The 26,406-nt window shown below is 33.2% G+C and overlaps 1 protein-coding gene across 2 annotated transcripts; it reads right to left on the reverse strand.

The window, feature by feature from the left end:
• LOC106067572 (alanine aminotransferase 2-like) lies at positions 1-22,478 on the reverse strand. Of its 2 annotated transcripts, none has more exons than XM_013226762.2 (6): positions 22,320-22,478; positions 16,095-17,051; positions 15,099-15,216; positions 12,460-12,578; positions 6,616-6,813; positions 1-5,962 (listed from the first exon to the last, which is right to left on the reverse strand). In XM_013226762.2, exons 2-6 carry the CDS (start codon positions 17,037-17,039, stop codon positions 5,891-5,893), a joined length of 1,452 nt encoding a protein of 483 aa, XP_013082216.2. In that variant the 5' UTR covers positions 17,040-17,051; positions 22,320-22,478; the 3' UTR covers positions 1-5,890. The 2 variants fall into 2 exon arrangements, with proteins under 2 accessions (XP_013082216.2, XP_055882040.1); XM_056026065.1 differs by lacking the exon at positions 22,320-22,478 and adding an exon at positions 18,473-18,647.
• Positions 22,479-26,406: the final 3,928 nt, after the last annotated feature.

Consider the following 26,406-nt stretch of genomic DNA (forward strand, 5'->3'; position numbering starts at 1 on the left):
TTTTCATCGAAAGCTTTTATTGTGAAACTGAATACATCAGAGATACACACTACATGCTGTTAGCAAACCACAACCTGATACCATCCCATGTTGGTACGAGGCCACATTAACACCACTCTCTAAAACAGCGGAAAATGTAATACATTAATTGGTATCTACTCTACAAGATCAAAGTTCTAACTAAAGGACAGATAATAATGTATCCTAAAAGTACAGCCTCAACATGATACCCAAGTGACTGCTCTTGAGTAACTGAGCAGAAGTAGTAGAAGGTCACATGAGTCCACAAACAAATGATTTGCTAATGTGTCCCTTGTTGAAGTACAATTATTGTAAGGCTAAGCGAAATAACACAAAATAAGATTATTTAATCTATAATATAACACTTTTAATCATTATGATGAAAGATCAATATGCTTATTAAAACAAAACAAAATCAATCAGGACTAATGCCATCTATAAACAGAGATTATTAAGTTCTGACTGGAGCAAAAAAGCCAAAAATAATATATAATAAAAATAAAATAACTAATATATAATAAAATACTAAATTATTTCATTTGATGTCACTGACCAGCAGAAGTTGGTGACAGTTAACATTCACACGTAGCAAAACCATTGCTTTTACTAAATTGAGGATTTAAACTGGGAGGCTTGCCTGTCTGTTCCTTCAAATAATGCATTCAACCTTTTTAATCGCTGAATAAAACATTATTCTCTACATTTGGCAAACAGTTTGATAGTGATGGTTACCCCATCAGTGTATTTATTAGCTACCATTGACATGTATATGAAAGACAAATTGATACAAACAACATAACAACATAAATCTATAGAAGACAAAACAAACAGTTCCTCGCTTATATCTGAAGTGAAACCAACAGATAACATTAGAAACTGTTCACTACAGGTCTACATGTTTCAGCAACTAGGTCAACAAGACACAAAGTCTAAACTAATCAGGAAGTCAATGACAAAGTCAACATTGATAACCAGGCACAATTACACCCAGGTCATACCATGTAATACAAATGTAGTGATACACAATTTATTTTTAGAGGTCCAACGGCATAAAGGTAATTGAATCATCCTTAAATCTATGGTAAACAAGAGGATTTAGCACTAGGGTTTTGAGCCTCATATGTGGCTGGTGAGACCTATGTGAGCCCGCCTAAGGTGAAGCCAACAATAGTTTTACTCAACAGGTGCTAGATACCCATTGTTATTGTGTGAGCAAATTGTCCATTTTTCCTGAGTGTAACTCCTGATTGGAAGGACATGTTTGGAAACAGAGATATATAACTAACCCTGTAGTTTATCAATACTCTAGTGGTCACCCATGTCTTCAAGAAACATGTAGTTTATCAATACTCTAGTGGTCACCCATGTCTTCAAGGAACATGCAGTTTATCAATACTCTAGTGGTCACCCATGTCTTCAAGAAACTGGAAATATTTTTGAATATAATGGAATGAAATGATTCTAGTTAGCCATCCCATCATGTCTTACATAAACACATGGTCAGAAACTATGCATTGAATTCAGTAACTAAGTTTTAAAACATGCTGACAATGAGGAAGTAATGTAGCTTATTACTTTTACTCTTATCAAGCAGGTCATGGTTAGGTCATTGTGACCTCAACACAGAAACAGTAAAAAGTACTGATTAAACTAACATTCAAAGGTTATAAAAAAAAATAATTTTTAAATTGGGATCTTAAAAATAAACAAAAAAGCAAATGTAAACCAATTCAAATAACATAAAATAAGATTATTGAATCTATAATATAACACTTTTAATAATTATGATGAAAGATCAATATGCTTATTAAAACAAAACAGAAATCAGCCAGGAATAATGTCATCTATAAGCAGAGATTATGAAGTTCTGACTGGAGCAAAAAGCTTGTAAAATAATTAAGAACATAACTAACTAGTATCTTATGACCCTCAGGTCTAATTTTGTTCTTGAAAAACAGGAACTATGTAAAAGTTAAGAGTGGGACAGAGTTTCAGAGCTTAAGAGCTAATAAAGAAAAAAAAAAGAGTTGTAAGAAAAATAAACGTTCTAGAGTCCACAGGGTGTGTTTGGATTTTTACTAAACATTTCCAATAGGCAAAGGGTGACTAGACTATAAATAGAACACAGCACTCTAGTAGTGTCATCTGTTTACAAAATTGCAGCAAATGATTACAATGAATTGGTTAAAGTTTCCAAAAGTTTTAAAGCCTATCAAAGTAATAAATTTAAAAAAATAAATAAATAAATAACAGCAAGAAACTTTCCAGACAGGACAAAGAAGTAGACCACCATACAACAGCAGCACTAAATACAATAAAATATTTCAGCTCTAAATATCACATTCATATTTCGAAACAGCCTAACTAAAAGTAATATATATTTATATTATATATAAGAGGTACATGGCAGCATCAAGTTTTCAGAGGAGTGTTTTGGAGATGGCTGAGATACTGAAATGCATAAATAGTTTTATTTGATTGTCATTTATATGTGCTCAGTTATCCTACATTATTTCAACCTGGGAAAGTCTTACTATAATTTGTTCAAGTTCTATTTTATACTATCTCCTATGTTGCTCCACAAAATCAAAATGTGTGACTCAGTTCATTTAAAATGATTCATTCTTTCAAGCCTTTATCAAACTAGTTTCTCCAACAATTTCTTATTAAAGAAAAGTCTGTAGGTATACGAGATTTAAAAATAACACAACGGGAATGCAAACAAAAAAATACTTTTAAGAAAACAAAAAAAAATAAACATTTTCTAATTGAATTTACTCAGAAATGTTTAGTTTTTTTGTCTTAAAAATATTTTTTTAAAGAGACTAGCTCAGAATTTGTAAAAGAATAATTGAATTATTGTGAATAAGTTTTCTTTAAAAAACATGTATAATAATACTTTCAGGCTATTATATATGTCTAGTACATCAATCATAGAAGCCAATTTGTGATTTTGAACTTAGTAAAATAAAGTGGCAAAAGTCTTGTTCAATGCAAAGTTATAAGAAAAAGAAAAAGTAGCTTATGAATTGATTTAATTTTGATGAAGTGTTTTCTTTAAATGCAAATACTCAATTTAAATTTCTTTAAAATTACTTCTAATTTAAGTTACTTTTTAACTTAATTTCTCCTGACTTCCATGGTCTGTTATCACTTTGAAAAAAAAAGAAATTAAAAATAAAATGCATTTTCATAATCAGTTACTTATCACATGTAGTAGACGGTGGTTTTGTTGTGTATTCATGTATTAATAATAACAAAATGTACACCAGAAACAAAACTATAGTAAATAAAATTTGCATAGTTGAAACTAAAAACATTTAAGGCTTTAATAATATGGATGGAAAGTTGACAAAAAAAAATTAGCAGTCAAGTAATACAGCATCTGAGTGGAAACATCTCTGCCAATCAAGCCATTTTTATGCTAAACTTTTCTGAGTAAGAAGTGCATTGCCATCCCATGACAACAAGCATTGACAAATTGATCTACCTCTAGTCTTCAATAAGGATGAACTAAGGTGATAACAATAAACTGTGGGCCACAGAAACAGGTGACCTTTACATCATCTGCCTTATAGATCACAAGGTCTGAAAGGGGAACTTGAAGGTCATAAACTATCATTAAAAAGTCCCTATCAAGACTTTAATAAAAAAAAAAAAGGGGAAGTAAACATTTCAAAAAGGTGAGAAAAAATGTAAAAAGCAAAAGACATAGAGATGAATGAAATGTATTTTTACATTTAAGTAAAGATATAAAACAGTTATTTTTTCTGTGGCCAGCAGGCACAATGTCTAGCCTTTATAACTTTATCTAAGCATTGTTAGGAGCTTTTATGGTGCAGGAATTCTATAGATGAGATGGTGGGGGTGATAGTTCTGTTTTCCTCTTCAAGATTCAGGCCATTTTAAAATTACTATCATGCTTACCTTGAGTCTATAAAGCTATAAATTCATATAAGAGCCTATAAAACATTGGTACAATGATTACATTTAAAGGAAAAGCTCCTTTAACAAAAGGTAGATGTATAAATGACATCTTCTTACTTTGATAAGTTTATTTTGGTTTGTGTAGAATATAAAGTAGGTGTTGAAAAAATGACTTAGTGAAATTTTTTTGACTTTACAAATGCAAACAATTATATTAGTTAATTGTAGACCAGACATGACTTAAAGCAAAATTAATTAAATAATAGACTTGAATGAAAATCACAAGAGACCAATATCTTTCAAGGCTTAATAATGTCAAATATACATGATTTATATATAAAATCTGTCAGATATTTTGATTTCTTTGATGGAAGCTACCAAATATTCATTTGGTTTTAGCATTAGCAATTGAAAGATTTATTTTTTTAAATCACAAAGTAAATACTAAAATATGTAATATAATCATAAACAAATTGAAAACTTTATATATTTGGAGCTTAGATAACATTTTACTATTTTTTAAAATAAATATATTTTGACTAAAAGCATGATTCGCGTAAAAAAAATATGTGAGAAATTGTGAAATCAAAGTGGTTATTTAAGTGCCGCAGATAATGAATTATTGCGTCTTTGCTGAGCTTGCAGGAAGTTGCAGCACACCGAAAGGAATTTCAAGACTAGACATACATTTCACAATTCAGGCAATCATTCTCAAGTGTCTAAAAACTGAAATCAATACAACAACAGACATCCTCCCTAATGCTCCAAATCTTGTTATTCTACTTCAATCACTTTAAAAAAATGGTTAACAAAAACAAAGCACAACATCAGTCTGTAAGTGACACTACATCTCAACAAACATTTAGTAATGACACTATATAGAGCTGAGTATAAAAACTTGGGCAAGAATCTAAGGTGCAACCAACTTGAACTAATTTCTATTGTACTAGAACTATTAGTCAGAAAACATGAAGTCTTTTACAGCATAAACATACAACAAGAATCTAATTTAGGTTACAAGTTTTTTTTAAAACCCATCACCCAATGTGAAAAACAAAAAAAGGTTTTCCACAATGATATAAAGTTATATAGAGCAGTGAAGAAAAGTAAACATGTTTTTAAAGCCTTTCTTTAGAAGAGAGCTACACTATTTTAGGTCTCCAACAGATATGTGGTGTTCATTTAAACTGCATGGACTCGTGTAATGAAATCCAAAGTAAATTCATTGTCAATAACAGGGCTTCAAACTCATTCCATGTCACCAAGCCGATGCCTTTATAAATTCGGCTAATTAAAACTTTATTTCTAAAGCAATTATGGCGATCCAAGTTAGTAAATTTAACACAGCAACTGTTAACATGCATCAATAAGAGAGTAGTGGTAAGCTCACTGCAATTCTATTATTCAAACATTTTTTAAACATGATAAAGTCATACATCTGAAGAATACATTACTATTCTGATTTACTGAGAACACACAGTATATAAATAATTATTTTAGTTAATTAGACAAAACAATTTTTTTAACGATTTCAATAAAATAAATAATTAAAAAGGATTTCAGTTATTATGTTTATCTGTATCGGACAATATCTTAATTAATAAATATAAACATTTTACATTGAAGATAGTTTTAAAAAAATACTATCTTCAATGTTTTAAAAATAAATAAAAAAATCTTTTTAACAATGTCCCAACAGACATAGCAATGAAATAAAATAGAATGTTGAAATGCATAAATTCATCTATTTCTTTATTCAAATTAATTAATCTATTTCTCTGTTCAAAATAATCAATCAAGAAAAATCATCAAGCAAAAGTATAGAATACATTAGCAATAGAAAAAAATAGATTGGAAACAGAGTTTATTATATACAACAGAAGTGTTGTCTGAAAGCCAATGGCGCCATCTGTTTCCTTCATCCCATCTTTCTTAGTGCCATTTATTTGTACTTTGCCAGGAAATTAAGATGAAACTCTTTAAACTTGGTCAACACCTGAGTCAGCTCTTCCACCTGAAAATATTTGAGAAATTTATCAAAGAATTTTCTTCTAAGCCAATTCTCATAAAACACAAAGTGTAGAAAGAAGCATTACAGTACATATATTGCATATATAGAGTCAAATGGGAAAAAACAACACAAGATAAAAAAAGTAAAAGTTCCCCTTTCAAACCGTAAGCTCAATGTAAAGGTCACCTACTTCTGTGGCCCACAGTTAACAAGGGTGTCATGTCCAAGCACAATGACCTACCGCCTTTACTTTTTCCTCAACTAATGTCAGGTATTCATTACAGCTGGGTGGACATAAAGGTGCCCTAAACATCCCGAAATTTTTAAAAAAGTCTTCACCAGGATTCAAACCTGGGACCCCTCAGTTCAGAAGTTATGTGCCTTACCACTCAGCCACAACACCTCCAACATAGGACAAACTTTGTTAAAAAGGTTGCAAGCCCTAGGATTCAAAAGATATTAAGGGCTAAAAATTAAAAGGAAGGAATGTAAAATGGAAAGTCATTATTAAAAGTTTTAGAATGTGATGAAAATGCTTTACTCATTTTACATTACTAATTTATCTGCCGTATGCATTTTTACAATATGTCTCTCTGATTTCCATTGGATTAAAGGGTTGAGTCAAACTTTTTGATTGTGTACAAATATGACATTACCTGTGGTAAGATGGTGGTCCTAAAATGAAAAGAGCCTGGAGCTTGTCTGAACCCACTGCCTGGCACTGTGCAAATGCCAGTCTCCTCTAGTAAAGCAAAGCAGTAGAAGCTATCTGGACTCTGGCCAGCTACTTTAGCTGCCTGAATGGCTTTCTCTGGTAAATAGATTCTTGGGAAGGCATACATGGCTCCACTGACCTGATAATAAATATGCAAAATGAGCAAAGTATAAAAACCACTAGATTCAAAAAGAAGTAAAGGAAACAAACAATTGGTTAGTAGGACTTATAATAGATTACTAGCCAGGAAACTTGTTAGATCAATTGAATGTTGCAATAATGAGAAGAACCTAGATATTTTGCTAATATTAGATATGTTTAAATTGGTTGTGGGGATACGCTTTGGACTGTCATCCAGAAGGTTGGGAATTTGAACCCAGCCAGATTCCCTCCCCTTTCATATTGCAAGAGGTTTGGACGTAATAATCTTAATTTCTGAAGTAACCTACAAAACACATCAAACAAATAAAAAATAGTGCAGTTTGCAGGATGGCATAATAAAGTGAGCCATTCCAGTTCAATGAAGCAGGCAGTAGAATTCACGGCTAAAGTAGGTATGGGAGGGTCATTAAAAGAAGAAAAAGTAGGGGAAGGTATCAGACAACCTTGAATTCTACTATCTGTTTCGTTGAATTGGAATGGTTCACAATATTTTGTTACATAAACACAGTTCTAGGTTTCTAATTAGATTTGTATGAACTGTAGAGGTTCAACTGATATGAACAATGCTTTTGTCTTGACTTACTACTGGTTCTATTGTTCAGATACTTTTTGTCACATACTAAATTCAGTGACGTTTTATGCCTCAAGAGATGTATCTTTTCCCTTTGCAACTTCTTATGTGACTTAAGAAAAAAACAGCTTTACTTATCAAGTCTGTCTTTGTTAACATTTTTTGTTTGCATTTATAATTTTAATGGATTATCTCTATATGACCTATAAGCTAATTATAATTAATGAATACTGTTAGCAGTTTTAAATTAAATTAGCAAATTTTTAAAATGTGCTTTGCTTTTACCACATCTCTAATATTAAGAGTTAATTTCCTGATCTCAGTTTGTTTATGATCTTTTTCATAAATGAAAACGCTTGCTCGGATCAGTATCTGACAGGCATAAGCAAGATGACAGTTCCAGTAGCTCTACCAGTCATTGACGGCTTAGATTACATTAGTTAATTTTATTTATTTGATGATTTCCTAGAAATAACTTTGTTCCTCAAATATGTCTGACCATCTGGTTTTTCTTTAGAGTGACTTAAAGCCAATAAGAATGTTGAAATTGTCACGTTTTTTTCTAAAAACGAAAAGCTTAAATAGGTAACATAAAAAATGTCCGAGGCTAATGAAAAGAAAGCGCTTACATACAGGGGCGCAACTAGGGATTTGGGGGCCCGGGGGGATTGACCTCTTTGGGGGCCCCTTACATTTTGACATTCGACATATGACATGGGATAATGTACGCAAAAATATATACGCCCCAAATCCAATTGGTTCAGTATATCAGTAAACTTAACAAAAAGTAATCAAGACTCTTTTAATGAATAATACCTTTATTTATTAGTTTAATAATGCACAAGTGACAAATCTAAATTGATATCGCTCCACGTCGTGCATTCTGTGCAGCAAAGACATCTATAACATCAACTACAACGATACTTTCTAGTATTTGTGACTTCACTGACATTAAAACCATGATAAGCCTTCTTGCGTCATTGTGCTCCTGAGATAGTTTTTGATGAACTTAAGCTTTGAGAATGATCTCTCACATGACGTAATGGAAGTGGCCTGAGTTAGCAGTATTCTGAGGAGGTTGCAAAGTTTGAGCACACGTAATTACCATATGAAGCCTGTTTCCTCAATATGTCTATTGGTGATTGTATTACTGGTTTGTTGATGAATAGTGCTCGTGCATCAATGACATCATTGAAAAAGCGATTTGCCATTTATTTCATCATACAAACAGGAAAAGTAGCACAGTTTGTCATAAGCGGGTCTTCATCTAACAGGTGTCTTGGTTCAAGAAGAAACCCAAAGGTATCCATTTTCTTTCCAACCTTTGAAATCTGCTCTTCATCTCCATATGAAATCTGTCCAGCACTTCTGTCGCAACACGTTTGAATTGCAGTTCTATTGACAGTCCTACATTAGAACTCAACTTCCCATCAAGTCTTTTTTTTCTTCTGGTTGTTTCGATTACAGGGAATCCATAGCATTCACTACCTTCTTTTGCTTTTTCGATGGATTGGTTTTTTGTCAGTTTCTCATCATTTTGCAGAAAGCATGAAAGGGTACTAATTTCTTTAGCAGCTTCCCATATATGCAGTCCAGACTTTTGTAGTTTCTTCTGAACTATATTAATTGGGCGCAAGAGCTTTGACCAGAATTCAAGATAGGCAAAAAATTCTTAATTTTCCACTGCATGAAGAAGATTCTGTGCTAATATTATATGGTATTACGTCATTGTTGGTTGTTTATGTTTTGTGCGCAAGAAAAAGGATTCAGAGGATACAAAAGTGGGAAAGATCCATATCTCGTTATGCTCGAGTATAGAAATACTCCGATAAGCGGACTGCCGTATTAACCATCACAACTGCTGACGAGTAGAAGACTCAGGGAATCATTCCAACTGATCCCAAACTATTGAAACCATCGGTAGCTGAAAATGCAGAGACATTACTCAATGAACGAGGGATGAAAAGAAAAGTGAAATACAATGCAAAAGCAAGACTACCTAAAGATTATTCTGTCGGAGAGTTCGTCTAGGTCAAACATGGCAGAAAGCAGTTATCATAAAAAAAAACATTCAGCATCCAGATCTTACATCAAAAACATACAGAAGAAATCAACGCTTTTTGAATAAGAGTTTCGATGAAGACATCTGTGAGTACTATGATACCGGAGAGACAATGAACTGCAAAATTGGAACAAACGAAACAGACAGTTATAGACCAACGTCTAGAGAACTTGTTGTGCCAATCAAGACAACCAGAAGTGGACGAATTGTTAAAGTTCCTAGTAGACAGGGCCGGCCTTAGGCCACTGCAGCCTATGCGGTGGCAGTGGGCCCCGCGCTTTCATAGGTCCCGCGCTAATTCTAAGTGTACATTATTAAATTAAACCATTATAACGTATATAAAATAACAGGGTTTTCGTGACCTCCTGATTTTCCAGGGCCTCCAGGAAATCTCATGAAAGGCAAAATATACGATAAAGTCCTGAACTTTTTTTGAATTTATTCAAATCTCCTAAAGAATAGACGAAATTGACATTTTGGGGTGCCAATAAATAAAAAGTGGCATTGCGAGCTTTCATTTGATAAAAATTTATTGCAAAGACGAAAGTAGGCCTATTTTCTAATTCAAAAAAAAATAATTTTGACATTATGCTCATCCCTACCCAGACTAGGCCGCGCGTGATCCGTTTCGCATAGGGCCCCGCAAATGCTAGGGCGGCCCTGCTAGTAGATATCACTTTTAAGAACTTTAAAAGGAAGGGTGTGATAATAACTTCAAAAGGAATGATGTGCTAATATTGTATGATATTACGTCATTGTTTGTTGTTTATGTTTTGTGCGAAAGCAAAAGGATTAGATGGAAATAAAAATAGAGTTTCCATTGGATTGAGGAAAGATGAATAGAGGGGTAATAACTCGAGTGTGAAGTTTAATTCTGAAATTATAGACGCCACACCCGAATAATGGACTATTTTAGCATTATTAAGAATAACTTTTGGATCTGTTATACTCGATTCTGTAAATTTTGATTCCAGGTTAATTTGTGTAGACATAAAATACTCGACATTTAGTTCTATTATTAGTAAAGGTAACAAGATACCTGGAATTCGCTGTATATCATGCAGTTTTATTCGTGGCAACAAGGTTTAAAATGTAAAACTAAATTTAAAAAAAAACTTTGATCTCTGTGGGAAAAAATATTTTTAAAATGTCAACAAAGTCAACGTACTGATAGACCTAGATCTAGGTTTAGTCTTTGTGATAAATTTAATCCATAAATGTTGAAAAAAAAAAGACACCCGTTGATACTATTTGTCAGTCAAATATATTAATTTATGTATTTACAATAAATTTTCGGACACCCATTTGGGGGCCCCCCCTCCTAGGGGGCCCGGGGGGATTTTAAAATTCTCCCCCCCCCATCCCCCCCCCTTAGTTACGCCACTGCTTACATATTCACAAAAATTATTCAATGCAAACAATTACATTAAACAAATGTTTTATAAACATTTTGGTCAATTTGGGAGTCAAAATAGCTAATAAATTGAATTCCTGTGAAAATTTTTTCCCCCTAAAAATTCAGTTGATAACATTTTTTGCTTTTTCATGATTTTTTTTTTCTCAATGTGAAATGTGCCACTTTTGGCGCATGCACCATAGGTTGGCCATCCCACTTTAGACACCTATTTAGCAAAAGAAGACTGCATTGTCCTGTCGAGATAACTTTTCTATCAAAATTAAGAAAAATGCCTTTTGAGGTCATGATTTCAATATATTCACATCTAGCTCAAGAAAAACAAGAGACAATTTAAAAAAAAACAAACAACACCACAAAAGTAAGATAAGAAAGTTTTATAAATGTGAACATGGCAAAGTAAAACTTAGCTGTGATAATGAAGAATATTTTGTTATATATATTAGAAACTGCTGTAAATAAATTGATGGAAAAAAATAAATAAAAACAAGAGCTGGGAATTAATTATATTAAATTAAAGTGTGAATGAACTATTCTGTTTCACATGTCCTCTTTTGAATTTGAAGAAAGAAATAGAATGAGAAAGACAGTTTGTTCATGTATATAAACAAACGGTGAAACATCTTGATTCTTATTAGCAGTAACCTGTAAGAATATTTTCAGTTTGCTGAAGATTGTTGAATAGGTGTAAAGTAAGAGTGGCCTGGCTGTCTACTTTGGGTATAGTACAAAATAAAAGCTAAATATTCAAATGTGCATATACATGGTGGATCTGAAATAAAATAAAGTCACCAAAGCTACTTAGCTATACAATTACAAAGTCAACACTTTAACTATGATGTATGTTGTTTAACATACATATGTAATATATACAGAGACATACACACAAATGCGTATTATATTTGTTTTAATACATACCCTTTTTTTTTACCTATGATTTAGGGGTGCTAAAAAACAATGCATTGAGTGACAAAGTAGTAGGTCTAGAGGATAAAAGCCTGAGTGATCAATTCAAATCCTAGTGGCACATTAAGTTTTCTTTACTTTGTTTTTTTTACATTGTATTATAATTCTGGCCTAAGGTCATGGGCCCCACCAGCTTCAACAAAAAAAAAAGCAGACACAAATTCAAATTTAATTTTGAATTAGGGGAGGCTCTTTTCACAACTACGATTAATGCATCCTAAAAAAAAAATATAAGCTGAAGATGACTAAGATAACATCTTTTGCGAATTCAAACTCTAGTGGAACAAATTATTTTTTAAATTACAGGTCCTTCATAAGCCTATAATTAATGGGTCCTAAAAGCAATGCATGTCATTGAGAAAAGCAGATCATGAGGACAACAGTCTTCAATGCAAATCCTAGTGGAGCCATTCTTTCGTTTTATGAGGACATTAGCACTACTAGCTTAAAAAGAACAATCAATTGGTGAAAGGAAAGTTGGGTATCATTGTGTTTCAGATTGACTAAGAGTAACATTATCCAAGTCAAGAGAAAATATTTGACTGCAATACAGTGTAACATATATAATGAATACTGCTATGATGAAAACAAAATGCTTGTCCAAAATTACCTCATTACATGATATCCCCTCTATAGAGTTGAACAGTTTGGTGACAAGGGTGGCTTTCTCTTTGAGCTGAGCCAGAACAAAGTCTTTTTCTTTTTGGAACAACTCAAAGGAAGGATCACCTAGCACATAAAATATAACAAAACTGAATGGAACACAATCTGTATATTTTTTGTGACCATTTTTATTTCAATTAAAACTGTACAGCATTCACTTATTGTTCTTCACTGGAAGTGAATTCAGCAGAAGTCAAAACTGTGTAAAACATTCTTATTATGCTTTTATGGGAAAAAAAAAGTGCAGCTGCTAAAAATAAATAAAACCAACAAGGTGACAGCTCAAAGGCAGTGCATATTAGCTAATGATTACTCAAGCAAATGATGTTGCAATAAAACATCTAACATCTAAGTGTCAAATAAAAAGACCTCAAAAGAAACAAAAAACAGTATCACATAAATTTACTAATTTGGCAGGTAATGTTAATCAAAATAAACTGCAACATTTTAATCATCAAATGTTGATTTTGCTCTTGTTAAACTGTTACTTGGTTAAACCTAAGACATTTTTGTTCTAAAGTTACTTCACATTTTACTGAAGATCCTAGAGATTCTACATATTTTTATATTGAATTTGTATCTATTTAAATATTAGATTGCACAGCTCATGTCACAATGGTTTACAAGTGTTTAAAAATAATTTTCAAGTTAAAAAAAACAACCCTTGTAAAATTACAAACATTAATTAAAATTTTAATCAACGAAATATTTAGCTTGATTCTAGCTTAAGTTTTTTTAAAAGTAATATGATTTTATCATAAAGCATTAGTAATTAAAAATTCAAAGATGCGCTTTATTACAGAAATATATATATATATATATATATATATATATATATATATGCAAATCAGCATAATATGTTTTGATAACTTACACAGGTCCAAACTCAAGCGTTGACTGATTACTTGTAGATGTGCCTAAAGTTTATATAAATATTTGTTTAGTGTGACAACATGCGGTATTACTGTAAGAGTGGTTCTATGTTTTTAAAGTGATTCTCTAACAACTAATTTAGTCAATCTTTTTATGTATAAATGTGTGTGTTAATGTGGGATAGTACACTGCAAGGAAGAAGTGTTTAGCTTGAGACTTGAGGATTCTGAGTTTGAGGTTCTGATTAAGCACTATTCCTTTGCCAGAAGGACAGTGATATAGAATCACGGTGGTCATATTATTAGGACTTATAAGGCATAAAAAAAAAAAAAAAAAGAATTAGTCATTATTCTGGCAACACAGCAGTAAGAAGTAAGGGAAACATAAGTTTAACTACAACAGACCAAATGATCTCAGAGTCATGAAAAGAGATTTAATTTTTGCCCAAAACGTTTTAAAACTGAAACTGTAAGGACAGACTATGTTTACAAACTAGTTGACATACTCTTTCAAACTTAAAAAAAAAAAAAATCAGAAAAGTACAAAAGGGGAAAAAAAACAACTAATTCATTTAGTTTCTGGATCATGTGACACTAGAGCTGAGTAAATAAGTGCAATTGAATCTCAGCAAGAAAAACAACAGAGAATAGGGGGCTGAACTCTAGTGGGAAAAAATCAAAAAAATCTAAACAATGGAGAGAAAGGTTGTGCACACGACAAACTGTTTGTTTCAAGTAAACATTGCAGTGGGTCAGAGGTGAAGGACAAAAATGTGTGTGCTAGTGAAGATGAATTGCTGACAAATAAGGCTTTAAAAACATGACAAACAGTTCTATAATCTGACTATTCACAAAGAATCTTAACAAGTCTCTTAGGGGTTATTTAACATTTACATTCTAAATATATTTACAGCTGGGAATCACTAGCTCTCAATCCCTCCTCATAGTGTGAAGCCATAAGTGTCACAGTCTCGAGATACAAGGCAAGGAGAGTGATCAGCATGCAAGTACACAAGAGCTGACAAAAGGCTGAGAGAAGAAACAGACTTATCTACAGTAGACCCAACTTGCCCATGCCATGTGTGTGGCCAGCTTTTTAAAGCAAGGATTGGACTATATATATGAGTTTATAGTTTGAGTTTATAGGAAATAAGAAATGTGCTCATCTTTGACTTACAAGGAGAAACTATATGATACTAACACTATTTGAATGATATGAAGCTTGGTATTACTAAGGCTTTGACAACTATTAATAATCTAGAATATGTCTTACGTGCTATTATAAAAAAAAAATTAACTCTTTCTCTCCCTAATTATTCTCCATGATCTGACTGAATTATTTCATTTGCTAATTCATAGTTCACTTCTCTGTTACGATTAACCCTAGAACTTTGTTATCAGAAAAATATTTTATTTGTTATAGAATTAAATACGAATCCATGCTGTTTTTATGTAACACAAATTAATGTTTATAAAACCAGAAAATAAATTAAAGTGGTCAAATCAACGATGGTATCGTCAATAAGTCAATTAGGAGAGAAAGAGTCAAATACCATGGCAATAAATACTATTCCTTAATTTGTGACAGTTTTCACAGATTTGTTTCACCATTAATGGTTTCCAATAAAATGTTCACATGGTAATGAGATGTAGAACACCAACTCTAATGCAAACTATTAGCATTTCCTCTAGCCTGCTTCTATCTATAACTGACCTGGCACTGGTGGATTAACAACACAATCAATGACAGCTTGACCAATGACAGGTGGACACAGTTTTGCTGAGATACTTTTATAATAATGTGCCCTCACTTCTGGTAACAAGTTTATAACCTAGAAACAAACAAACAGACAACTTATTAAGCAGACAAGGGCAACAAAAAAATGTTTGTTTTTTTTTACAATTCCACTATTCAGCTTGCCAATTCTTCATGGGAACTGGACATTGGACACACATCTCAAAAAAATCTTGAATGATTTTTTTAGAAATATGAAATTTGATGTATATCTTTGGGATATATTTTATATAAATAAATATTTTACTTGTTTTTTATTATGGTTTCTCATTTATTTAATTATATCACCCCCCTCTATTTGACTTTTTTTCTTTAATTAGAAAAAAAGGTGAAAAAAAAAAAAAAAAAAGAATAAAATTGTTTGATAAATGAAAGAAAAAAGTTTGTTCATAATAAATCACATCAAATTTTCATAAATAATTATTCAATGACAAATGTTATTTTAAATAAACTCATTTTAAACAATTTCACATAATTTTTTTTTCAATATTGATGACATGATTTCTTACTCTGCTCCTACTGCTAGAGTTTATTGCCTTTATATTTTTTTTTTAAAGTTTTGTTTAGCTGTTGTGAGCTGCTGCAGAAAGTAATGCCTTTGCAATGGTGTTTTCCAGCACTCTATTCAGAACATGACATGTAGCGATTGTCTAGGTAGGGCAGATAAGAAGGATAATATGTTTAAGTGTACGGCTGTATAGGTGTGTGTTTTTCATTTGGTATTAAACCCGTCATTCTTTATCTTCTTGTTGAGTTACCTTCTGTAAATTTAACTCAATAAAAAGTTAAAGTTGGCTGCATTTTAAAAAATTCATTGAATTATTAGTTTCAAATCAAATCTCAGCCTTAGACTTATTAGGATTAGATTGAGTTATCAATAAAAGGCGTTTCTGATAATGTAATAATGGTACTTACCTCAGCATAGCCTCCCCTGAATCCACATTCTCCCATGTAGCCTTTAGATGCAGACATGAAAGAGGCTAGCTCCATTGTATTGTAAGGTTCTCCCATCTCCATTAGAACCTGCTTAAAGGAGAAGAACTGGGCACCCTCAGCATATACATTATGCTGATAGACCTCATCTGCCAGCAAAAAAAGCTTTTCTTTCCTGGCGAATCTGATTATCTCCTGTATGTTTTCCTTTTTCAAGACAGAGCCTGTTGGGTTGCCAGGGTTGATTACCACAATGGCCTTAGGCTTGCACTGTGGCCTGGCCTCACCAATGGCCCTCTCCAGTTCGCTTAGTTTCAAAGACCAACTGTCAGACTCGTCCAAGTAATAAGGAATGGGATAGGCCCCAAACTCTGAGATGACAGCTGAATACAGTGGGTACTGTGGTATGGGGATCATAATTCCAGCTCTCTCTGAGCCTCCTTTGCCAGTAAGTAGCAAAAGCAAGATTGATTTAATACCATCACTGGCACCCGTGCTCAATATAATATTGTTGGGGTCAGAGGGGAAACCATCACGTGCACTAATGTATGCTGCAACATCTTCTCTCACGACACTCAATCCACAACTGTCAGAATACGAGCCAACACTTTGACCTTTGCAATTATCTAATATTCTTTTTGCTTTTGCTTTCACGTCTGAAGGGAAAGCGGCGCTGTCCATCAGTGAAGGATATGTGCACAGCGCAAGAACCTGTCGAATAAAGGTGATAGGCTGTTGTCCAGTAGCATGGCAATCACCAATGTTAGCTTTCACCACCTTTTTGAAGGGCAAAGTTTCACCAGCTGCTATTTTTCGTTCTAACTCTGTTGCTCTTATAACTATGGGACCTCTTACTGCATATTCTAATTCAATCACATTAGGGTTCAAAGTCTCAAGAGTGAGTACATTTTCTTTTATGGAACCCATTCCTTCTGGACACTGGAGTTCACAGAGAAAAAAAAATATGCAATGTTACTATTCTATTTAATAAATAATGTCAACATATATTATTAACAGGATTAGGTAGACAGGAGTTTTTATTTTAAAAAACAACAACAAGATGAGCTTAACTATTTCAAAGATGACAGACTTGGCACCAAAGAGAGCTAAAGAAGACAGAATTCCCACTAAATACTTCAATGACAATTTAATGTCTTCATAATGGGATGATGAGAAAATTGCACCAGACTAGGTTGAAGTTGATAGAATATAAATAAAAACTTAAGTAGAGTGACATGAAGCAGTGTAACACACAGACAGTAACTACAATAAAGAGACAAGCAAAATACGAAAAAATAATTTTTATAAAAACAAAGCTTATATATTAATTAGTTTGGATCAGTCATGTAATTAAATTTGTCAGAGCCTCAAATGGCAATCTATAAAGGGGACTTATTCAGCTTATACCATCACTCCAGTCAAGTACTATTTCTTTCCTTGTTTGACATACCAAACAAAGTAATTTAATAGTTAATTAACTAATTGTTTGTTTTTTTATTGCTTCTTGTGCTGTTAGGTAAAAGAAATAATTGCGCAAAATTTACACGTGATCTATAATGTGTAAAAACTTTTGGCCAGACAAACACACAGACAGAGGGAATTGATATGAACTTTGTAAAAAAAATATTGACCTAATAGTAATAGATGTTCAAAACTAAGATAAAAGTTATCAAACTTACATGTATGAGCCAAAAGAAGACCTTCAATAATATGAGCCCAAATTAATTCATGCCATTCATTCATTTTATATATATACTCAATGCACCTTTGGAGGCATAGTGACCAAGCAGTAAAGCGCTTGGCTTCTGACAAACAAGGGGTCTCGGGTTTGCAATTCAAATAAGACTGGGATTTTTTTAATTTTCAGGAAACCCTGAATTTATATGGCCAAAGGTTAATGACTGTGTCATGTGTATAGCATATTAACCAACTTATAGATACTTTCCACAACTAATGTCAGGTACCCATTAAGTTGGGCCAATAACAGCCTTCGTTAACCAAAGGCTTCAGACATTGCCAATGACAGATCTTTATGGAGACAGCTTGCCACTCGATGCACTGAATGGTGCGGGAGGACCTAAGTAAGTAAGTATATATTAACTCACTCTATCTGTCTGTCTGGTACAATTTTTTTACATGTTATTTCTCCCATACCCTATCTCAGATCATGATGATTTTTAGCACAATTATTTCTAGTACCTGACAAAACATGAAGCAATAAAAAAAAAATTAAAACAATTAGTTAATTAATTATATTATATTAATTATTTTGTTAGATACTGAACAAGGGAAATAAATTGTACTTGATAGATGTGACCGTAAAAGTTTTCTAAGGAGTATCCATAAGCTGGGTTACAAACCAGACAAAGAAATCTTAGAGCTGTCCGACATGAACAGTTAAAAGGTCCCAACTTCGATGGGCGAGACATGTAGTCCACATGCCAGACTATCGCCTTCCAAAAAGACTTCTGTACAGGGAGTTGTTTGCAAGAAAGCGCTCCCAGGGAGACCAATACAAGCGCTATAAAAACACTCTCAAGAGTCCTTCAAGGAATACGATATCAACTTTCACAGCTGGGAAGCACTAGCTCTTGATTGATAAAACACTGAACCATAATCTTCAAATACAAAAATTTAATAAAATACTCAGAAAGACACAAAGATAAAGGCACATTCCTCATCCCATATGCTAGGACAAATGTGTACAAATACTCCTTCTTCCCTAGTGCTATTAGAGCATGGAATGGGTTGCCTGAGCTAGCCACTAAAACCAGTGACTTGGCAAAATTTAAGTTATTGGTTAATATGCATAACGCGTAGGACATAATCATCTTCTTTTTTTAAGTAATGTCTGTATTATATAAGATAAGATTGCTCCTCATGGGGTAAAGCTGTGAGTCTCTGAGTCTCGAGATTTGAAGCAAGAAGAGTAGTCAGGGTGAAAGAGTGCAGAACCAACAGAAAGCTGAGAGAAGAAGCAGGTCTATCTGCAACTGACCAAATCAACCCATGCTACATTTGCGGTCGGCTTTGTAAAGTGACTATTGGACTTTACAATCATCTTCGAGTCCATAAGAAATGAGAAATGTGCTTATCTTCGATCACGAAGGAGGAGCTTTATATACTATATATTAGATTATTTAGATCTAGTTGTCTCTAAAATATAGATCTAGATCTAGTATATAATACTATTATATAGACAAGAACTAGATTTAGATCTAGATCAAGAGTTCTTAACCTTTAGATTTTAGATCTGCGAGCCCCCTAATATGGCTAATACAATTCCCTAAAATAAGCAGCAATCCCCAACTGTAGACCTTTTTTGCCATTTTGTTTTGTTTATACAGTTTATAGTACTTTATTATAGCATCAAGAATCTATAAGTATAATATTAATAGTATTAGTTACTATTAGTACTATCTAGGCATTTTAGGTCTAGAGTCTAGAGCAGGGGTCGGCAACCTTCCGAGTCGGAAGAGCCAAAAATTACAATTTACAAACTTTTTTACATTTTAAAGAGCCACAACGTTTTTTTTTTCTTTCCAACCATACGTAGTACTCACATTACTATTTTTTTTAATGAAAAAAAAAAGAATCTTTTCATTAGACAAAATATTTATTTATTCATATATAGGCCTAAGTAGTGTTTTCACAGCAAAAGTAGATAATATATATATATATATGGCATTATTAGATAATTGCTTTGTTTATGTTGGTAGCAAATAAAGCAGTTAAACATTTATTAGCAACACTAACTTGTACTTCAATAACAAGCAATTAAACAAATTCAATGGGAGCGATGGCTTTGGTTTTAGAAAATTTGTATACATTTGGCTCATAACTTGTTGTTTTTAGTTTCAAACACGACTCTTAATTTTCATTTGTTTGTTGACTTCTTACTTTTAATAATATCATGCAAGAGAAAGCTTGCTTGGACGAATATGTAGATCGAATAAAGCACTCGAAATGTCAACATCTTCACCTCAATGTTGCAGACTGGAAGATTATTCCTTGCGCCGAATCAACTCGAGGCATTTTTTTAAAGATGTCCACTTGTTGCGTTACGTACATGCATTTCTGGACTTTCAACTCTTCCAACTTGCTTTTCAACTCTTTAAATTTTCAACTCCACAAAGTTTTACTTTCACTCAATGGCATTTCTAGAAATCAATTATCAATTTCAAATGGATCAATGTGGATTTCGTTACTATATATGTTGATTTACTAGTAATGCTAGAATGATTTTGTTAGTTTGTAATTCTTTATAACTGTCATAGAAAACTGTCAACAAATTCATCTTTGAATTATTTATTTTTTGTAACTGTGCTGAAGTAATTCGTGTCGACAGTTGCACTGATATTATCGCGATAGTTCTTTAGACATTAAATAAAAAAGTAAATTACCGCTCTTCTGCAATAATTTTTTTTTTTAAAAGAAGCCACATCTTCTACCCAAACATAGGCTGGGTTTCCATTTCTTTGTGGTTTAACATTCAGCTCATTTAAGTTCGCTGTTATGTAAAGTTAACATTTTGCAACCTTTTGCTGTTCTCTAATTCAGGGTGATAAATATCTTGTTTTATTGAGGAATGTATTTAATTCATTCAAGCACAAACCAAAACGTTTCAACACCTTTGGAAAGCCATCTCACACTTTATTGTGAAGGAGATCGTAATATGGAGTTTCCATTTCGCTTAAGAATTCTTTAAACTGACGATGGTTAAGTGCTTTTGACAAGATGCTATTAACAATCTTGATTACCAAACTTATGACCTCAACTATTTCGGCCTGAATCGTTTGGTCAAAAAGCGCTTCTTGGTGTATTATTCAGTGAAACGTAAGAATTTCGCAATTTATTTTGCTTCGAAGAATCGTAATTGCTCCTTTATTTTTTCCTGTCTGGCTCAATCAGTTGTTATTTAAACGATTTTAATGTCTTCAAGGTATTTTTACTCGGCATACGCTCTATCACCCCCTCTAGTTTGTCTCCAGAGCGGTAGCAATCCAAGTTCTTCTTTTGGAACTTGGGAAGACATACATGACAAAAGCGTCAACTTATCCTGTCTTTTATGTTGCCAATTCAACTATAGCAAGTGACAAGACAGAAGAATATTGAATATCTTCCACCTGCAAATATGTTACATTTAAAGACATTTTAGCTATTCTATCTTATACTGTTTTAGCTTTGATTTTGTTGAAGTTTTTTTTTTCGAAATCATGAAAATATTTTCCAGATGCACGTATAAAGCAATCTTTGACATACCATATGTAAATGGTTTGCCTTTTTTGTGCAATTTCTAGTGGTACGTACTGGTATCCAACCCAGATCAGCATTACTTATAGATTGCTTCTAACTTTGAGAAGATAATTCGCTTCTAACTCATTTACCTGAAACAATAAACTATACGTCACAGCCAAAAGCGAATTAAAGCGTACATAGAAGCATCAGACGACGGCGTCATTCAAGAGCTTCCGACGGACTGGTTACAGTGACGACGCGTGTAATGGGGAAGGGGTGTGGTGAAAAGCGAGTACAAGTGGCTGAAGATAGAATCAGTGCCTAATCCTCGTTAAACGATTCAGAACTTTTTGAAAAAAAAAAATTCGATGAAATAAATAATATTTACGTATGGAACGAAAGAGCCGCAGCTTCACATCCAAAGAGCCGCATGTGGCTCGCGAGCCGCAGGTTGCCGACCCCGGGTCTAGAGCTAGGTCTAGGTACGTAGGCGTAGGTAAAGTCTACCAATACCATAAACTGATAAAGTGACGGTAAAGTAAAAAAGTATAGACAGTAAAGTTGAGTAAAGACTAGTAAGTCACTAGTAAAGTAGATAGATAGATCTAGATCAAAGATTAATACACTTATTACTATATTAATATTAGTCTTAGACTAAATATAAGTTATACAGTGAGAATAGTTATAGATAATAAACATTAAATTAAATGTTATTTTGCTATTGACAATTGTCTTCAATTGACGCTAATCAACGACGTCAACGTTATTTATAATTAATATAATTATATAAACTTATAAACATAATAAACGTTAATTATAAACTGTTAATAAGCATGAACTTCAATATAAAGTCATAAAGTAAGACATGATTAAGTCTAGGACGTCTAAGTTAATCATGAATGAGATTAAGTCCTTAAAAATTCTATATATATAGATCTATGTATATAACAAGAATGTAGATTAAAATACCTATGGCCTTTTTTTGTTCACTATAAATGTTCTAGATCTATGTCTATATGGACTATAATAGACTATTATAGAGATAGATCTATTCTATATAGATGTCTAGATATACAATTTACTGATGATAATAAAGTATTCACTAGAGTAACATCCCTTGTTAATGTTGACTTTGTATGTGTGTTTTGTGTTTGTGTTAATGGGGAGGGTGGGGGGAGGCGGAGATTAGCTGACAACTACAAAATTTTAACAACATACAAATCATTATACATAGATTCTATGTCTTTTAAAGACAATTCAGATCAATTGAATGATAAAAACTTGAGAGATGAAAATTCAATCATTCAGAGTTCTTCTGTTGATTTTTAGTGGCACCCGAAAGGGGAAAAGATGCTAGTAGTTTTGTGTGGCCTGTCCGTCCGTCCCGTTTAGATCTCTAAAACTAGAAGAGAAAATGAAAGTCTGACATCATGATATTTTAGATCATTCAAAGTTCTGATGCAACGCTACTTTTTTCTTTTCTGAAAGCAAAAAATCTAATTTTTTAAAATCAATTATGCAAGCAGTTTTTTAAAATAAAAATACACCATTTTTACAACTATTCACTATTAATAGTAACACACATTGGAGTCTTTTTAGTAATGAAAGTAATACTCTGCCATTTTTTAAACACATTTATACAAATGGTTTAAGATTTTTGGTCAAAAAATATTTTTTTTTACAATTGTATTGCTGAGTTATGTAAGTTCTGTCATACTACATTTACAAAAAAAAAAAAGATGTTAACTTTTTTAAAAAGAGAAAATCTATTTACCATGCAAATAAGTTGGACATAATTTAAAACAACAATTAATAAGTAGTTTTTCATATTATCGCGTGAACAGCAGAGCTTCCACACTACCATGTAATACAAAACTAAAGACACTTTTTTTTCTTTTTTTTTTTTTTTTGCGGAAATGTTTTTTTTTTCATTGAGGCTTTGAATAAGAGATTGACCATTACAAAACAATTAGATCAATTAGATGCTCATTATAAGACATCAGTTTGGCCAGGTTCACATCTAACTTCACATTCACTTTCACCTATCCCTTGGTCCGCTGGATCTTTGGGGTACCACAAAGGATCTATCTACTTTCTTTCTCCATTCTTCTCTGTTATTTGCCTTTGAATATTGAAAACTGCCTTTTTACCTGCCTAGGTGGACCACTTCGGGTCCGATTTTGAGTTTGTGTTGCCACACAAACTGTGTTTGTAACCTTGTTTCTTCTTGTCAATCAGCTTTCCTCATCATAGATCGATGGTAAAAAAAAAAAAAAATAATTGAATGAGTCTTAATCTGTCATCTTGGGACTCGAAGGCATGCGGCGCAGAGCCGCTCTTAGGCCACTGCAACTAATGCGGCCGCGGTGGGCCCCACACTTTCATTGGCCCCGTTTCGACCTTTATAAATGGCAACAATTGCATTGACGAGTTGTATCTAGATCCCCCAAGGTTAGTTCATTTATTTGTCTAGATTGGCAGTAATTTTTGTCAGTGGGCCCGTTTATGATTATGTCTAGATTAATTTATTGAAGAATGACTTTAACAGCCATCTGTATAATAATGTAAATGTGTATTTTTGGTTGTTGTTGTTGTTTTCATTTGAATTTATTAAAATAAAGAATTGATTTAACATTTCATAAATAATTGTTTCATTTTTAAGCTTGATATGTAAGGTATGGATAAAATAGTCAACCGGCTATGAACTAGTCAACAAAATTTGGTCAATGGAAACTTATCCCGGTGAGTGGTTAAAAAAAAAAAAGAGCTTCAAAGAAAAAATAGATGTATCAATGTGAGGAATGGCGTAGAATCCCCTTGTTGTCGGCACCAAGCAGAATCTTGTGAATCTCCTAGGCCAGGAATTCTTAACTTGTGGGTCGAGACACCCTAGGGGGTCGAATAATCATTTGCCAGGGGTCACCTACGATCATCTAATTTATTTTTTTTTGGTCTTTTTTTTTCATTTAAATATCAATGTGAAGCTAGGTACTGAAACGAATGAATGATACATAGGCCCTACAGCCTACATATTGAACATCAATAAAAAGAATCATGTGGTATATAGAGGGATATAGAGGGATATTCAGTGGCGTAGCTACCAATGTGCGGGTGGTGCGGGCCGCACAGGGCACCAAAATTCCCCAAGTGTGTATTAATTTCCTATTTCCGTGAGCTTTTCAGTAAAAACGACTAATTGTATGGACACGAACAAACATAAACTACTGTATTTTAAACATGAACTAACGATTTATAAACTAGTCATGTAGCTATTTTGTTTCATCTCCTGGACAATTTCTTCCATACAATGTAATCTATAGAACAGTTTGAATCTAATTTACTAGATTTATTTCGGACACACGGTACATGTTGTTACTACACTGATCAATGCTTTGTAATATAAGGAAGAAGAAGAAGATAGACCAACCTTTTCTTAATTCATTGTTTAGTCCACTGGTTTAATCTAGATATAGAGTTTACAAATATATTACTAAACACTAGCTTTAAATAATTGTCTTAGTTTATTCCTTTCTTTATGATTCTTTATAGTTTAATTTTGGAAATAATTCTATTGTAATGTCAATATTTTTAAATAAGCTAACCTTTGTTTTTTTTTAACTAACTAGTTAATTGTGATGCTGTAGCGTAAACATAATGATGAATAGTGCTCAAGACTGACTAGTCTGGCTGGCGCCTCAAAACCCTTTTAAGCTCAGACGGAGAAATCAGCATCTCTGGTTCTGTCCGGTCTAGGTAGATGGATTCAATGAGTGGTGGAGGTTATCCCCGAAAATACAAAAACATGAGACCAGCAGAGCTCACATTCAGTCATCGCTTGCTTGGAGGGAACTTGAAGTTTGCCTGAGAGTAGGGAACAGTATTGACAACAAGGCCCAAGATTTGATTATACAAGAGACGAAAACCTGGAGAGTTAGTAAAATTACTATCAAAGTACGATCCACTCTTGAGGGAGCATGTGCTTCGAACTAAGCTTTGTTCCAGACCGAATACATACATGTCTCCACAAATACAAAATGAATTTATTACAATATTGGGGGATCACGCTAAAAAGCAAATCATACAGAAAGTAAAACAAGCCAAATATTTCTCTATTATTTTTGACAGTACACCTGACATCTCAAAGCTGGATCAAACTTCCCAAATTTTACGTACGTTGTCATGGATATTGACGGGGTGCAGGTTCGTGAGTCTTTTATTGACTTCATCGACACAAAGGACAAGCATGCTGCTGGAATCGCTGAGATGATTCTAGAGAAACTGCGTTCGGATGGCTTATACATAATGGACTGCAGGGGTCAAGGCTATGATAATGCTGCGGTCATGAAAGGTCAAAACTACGGTGTCCAAAAACGTATTCTAGAAGTCACTATTCATCGCCTGCTTAAACCATTCTCTTAATTTAGCAGAAATTCGAGCTGCTGAAGCTGAAGTCAATTCGGTAACATTTTTTGATACACTGGACCGTTCACACTCTTTTTTTCTCAACTTCAACACACCGCTGGGATATCCTCATCAAAATAACCGGAACTAGCCTTAAACGTTTAGTTGAGACCCGCTGGAGCGCCAGAGGAGAAGCCTTCAAGATGTATTAACTGAAATTAATGATGCACAAGTCTACCTTCAAAAACAAGGATTGTCTATTCAAGACTGCTCACTCAATCTAAAAACATTAGAGGCATTTTTAAGTAGTAATCGAGAGGACATCGCTGAAGCCAGCATTACCTTTGCCGAAAGCGTGTGTTCAGATCTGAGAATCAGTACAGAACCTCAAAAACGCGTTAGCCATAAGAAAAAGATGCCTGGTGAGAAACGTGACGACTCTGTACATACACACAAAGAAGAGCTATGAAGGGAAATTTATTCTACCTTGGACAGGATTGTTCAAGAAATAATCATCCGATTCGAGCAACTTCATGATGTAGCAGATAGATATGAATTTTAGTCGCCTTCCCAGCTATTAAATCCTCAGGTCGAAATCAATTTCGACGATAGTACTCCTAGCGAAATTGATAAAAACGAATTTCTGCTGGAGCGA

This window comes from Biomphalaria glabrata, chromosome 4 (genome assembly GCF_947242115.1).
Source record: "Biomphalaria glabrata chromosome 4, xgBioGlab47.1, whole genome shotgun sequence".
NCBI lineage: Eukaryota > Metazoa > Mollusca > Gastropoda > Planorbidae > Biomphalaria > Biomphalaria glabrata.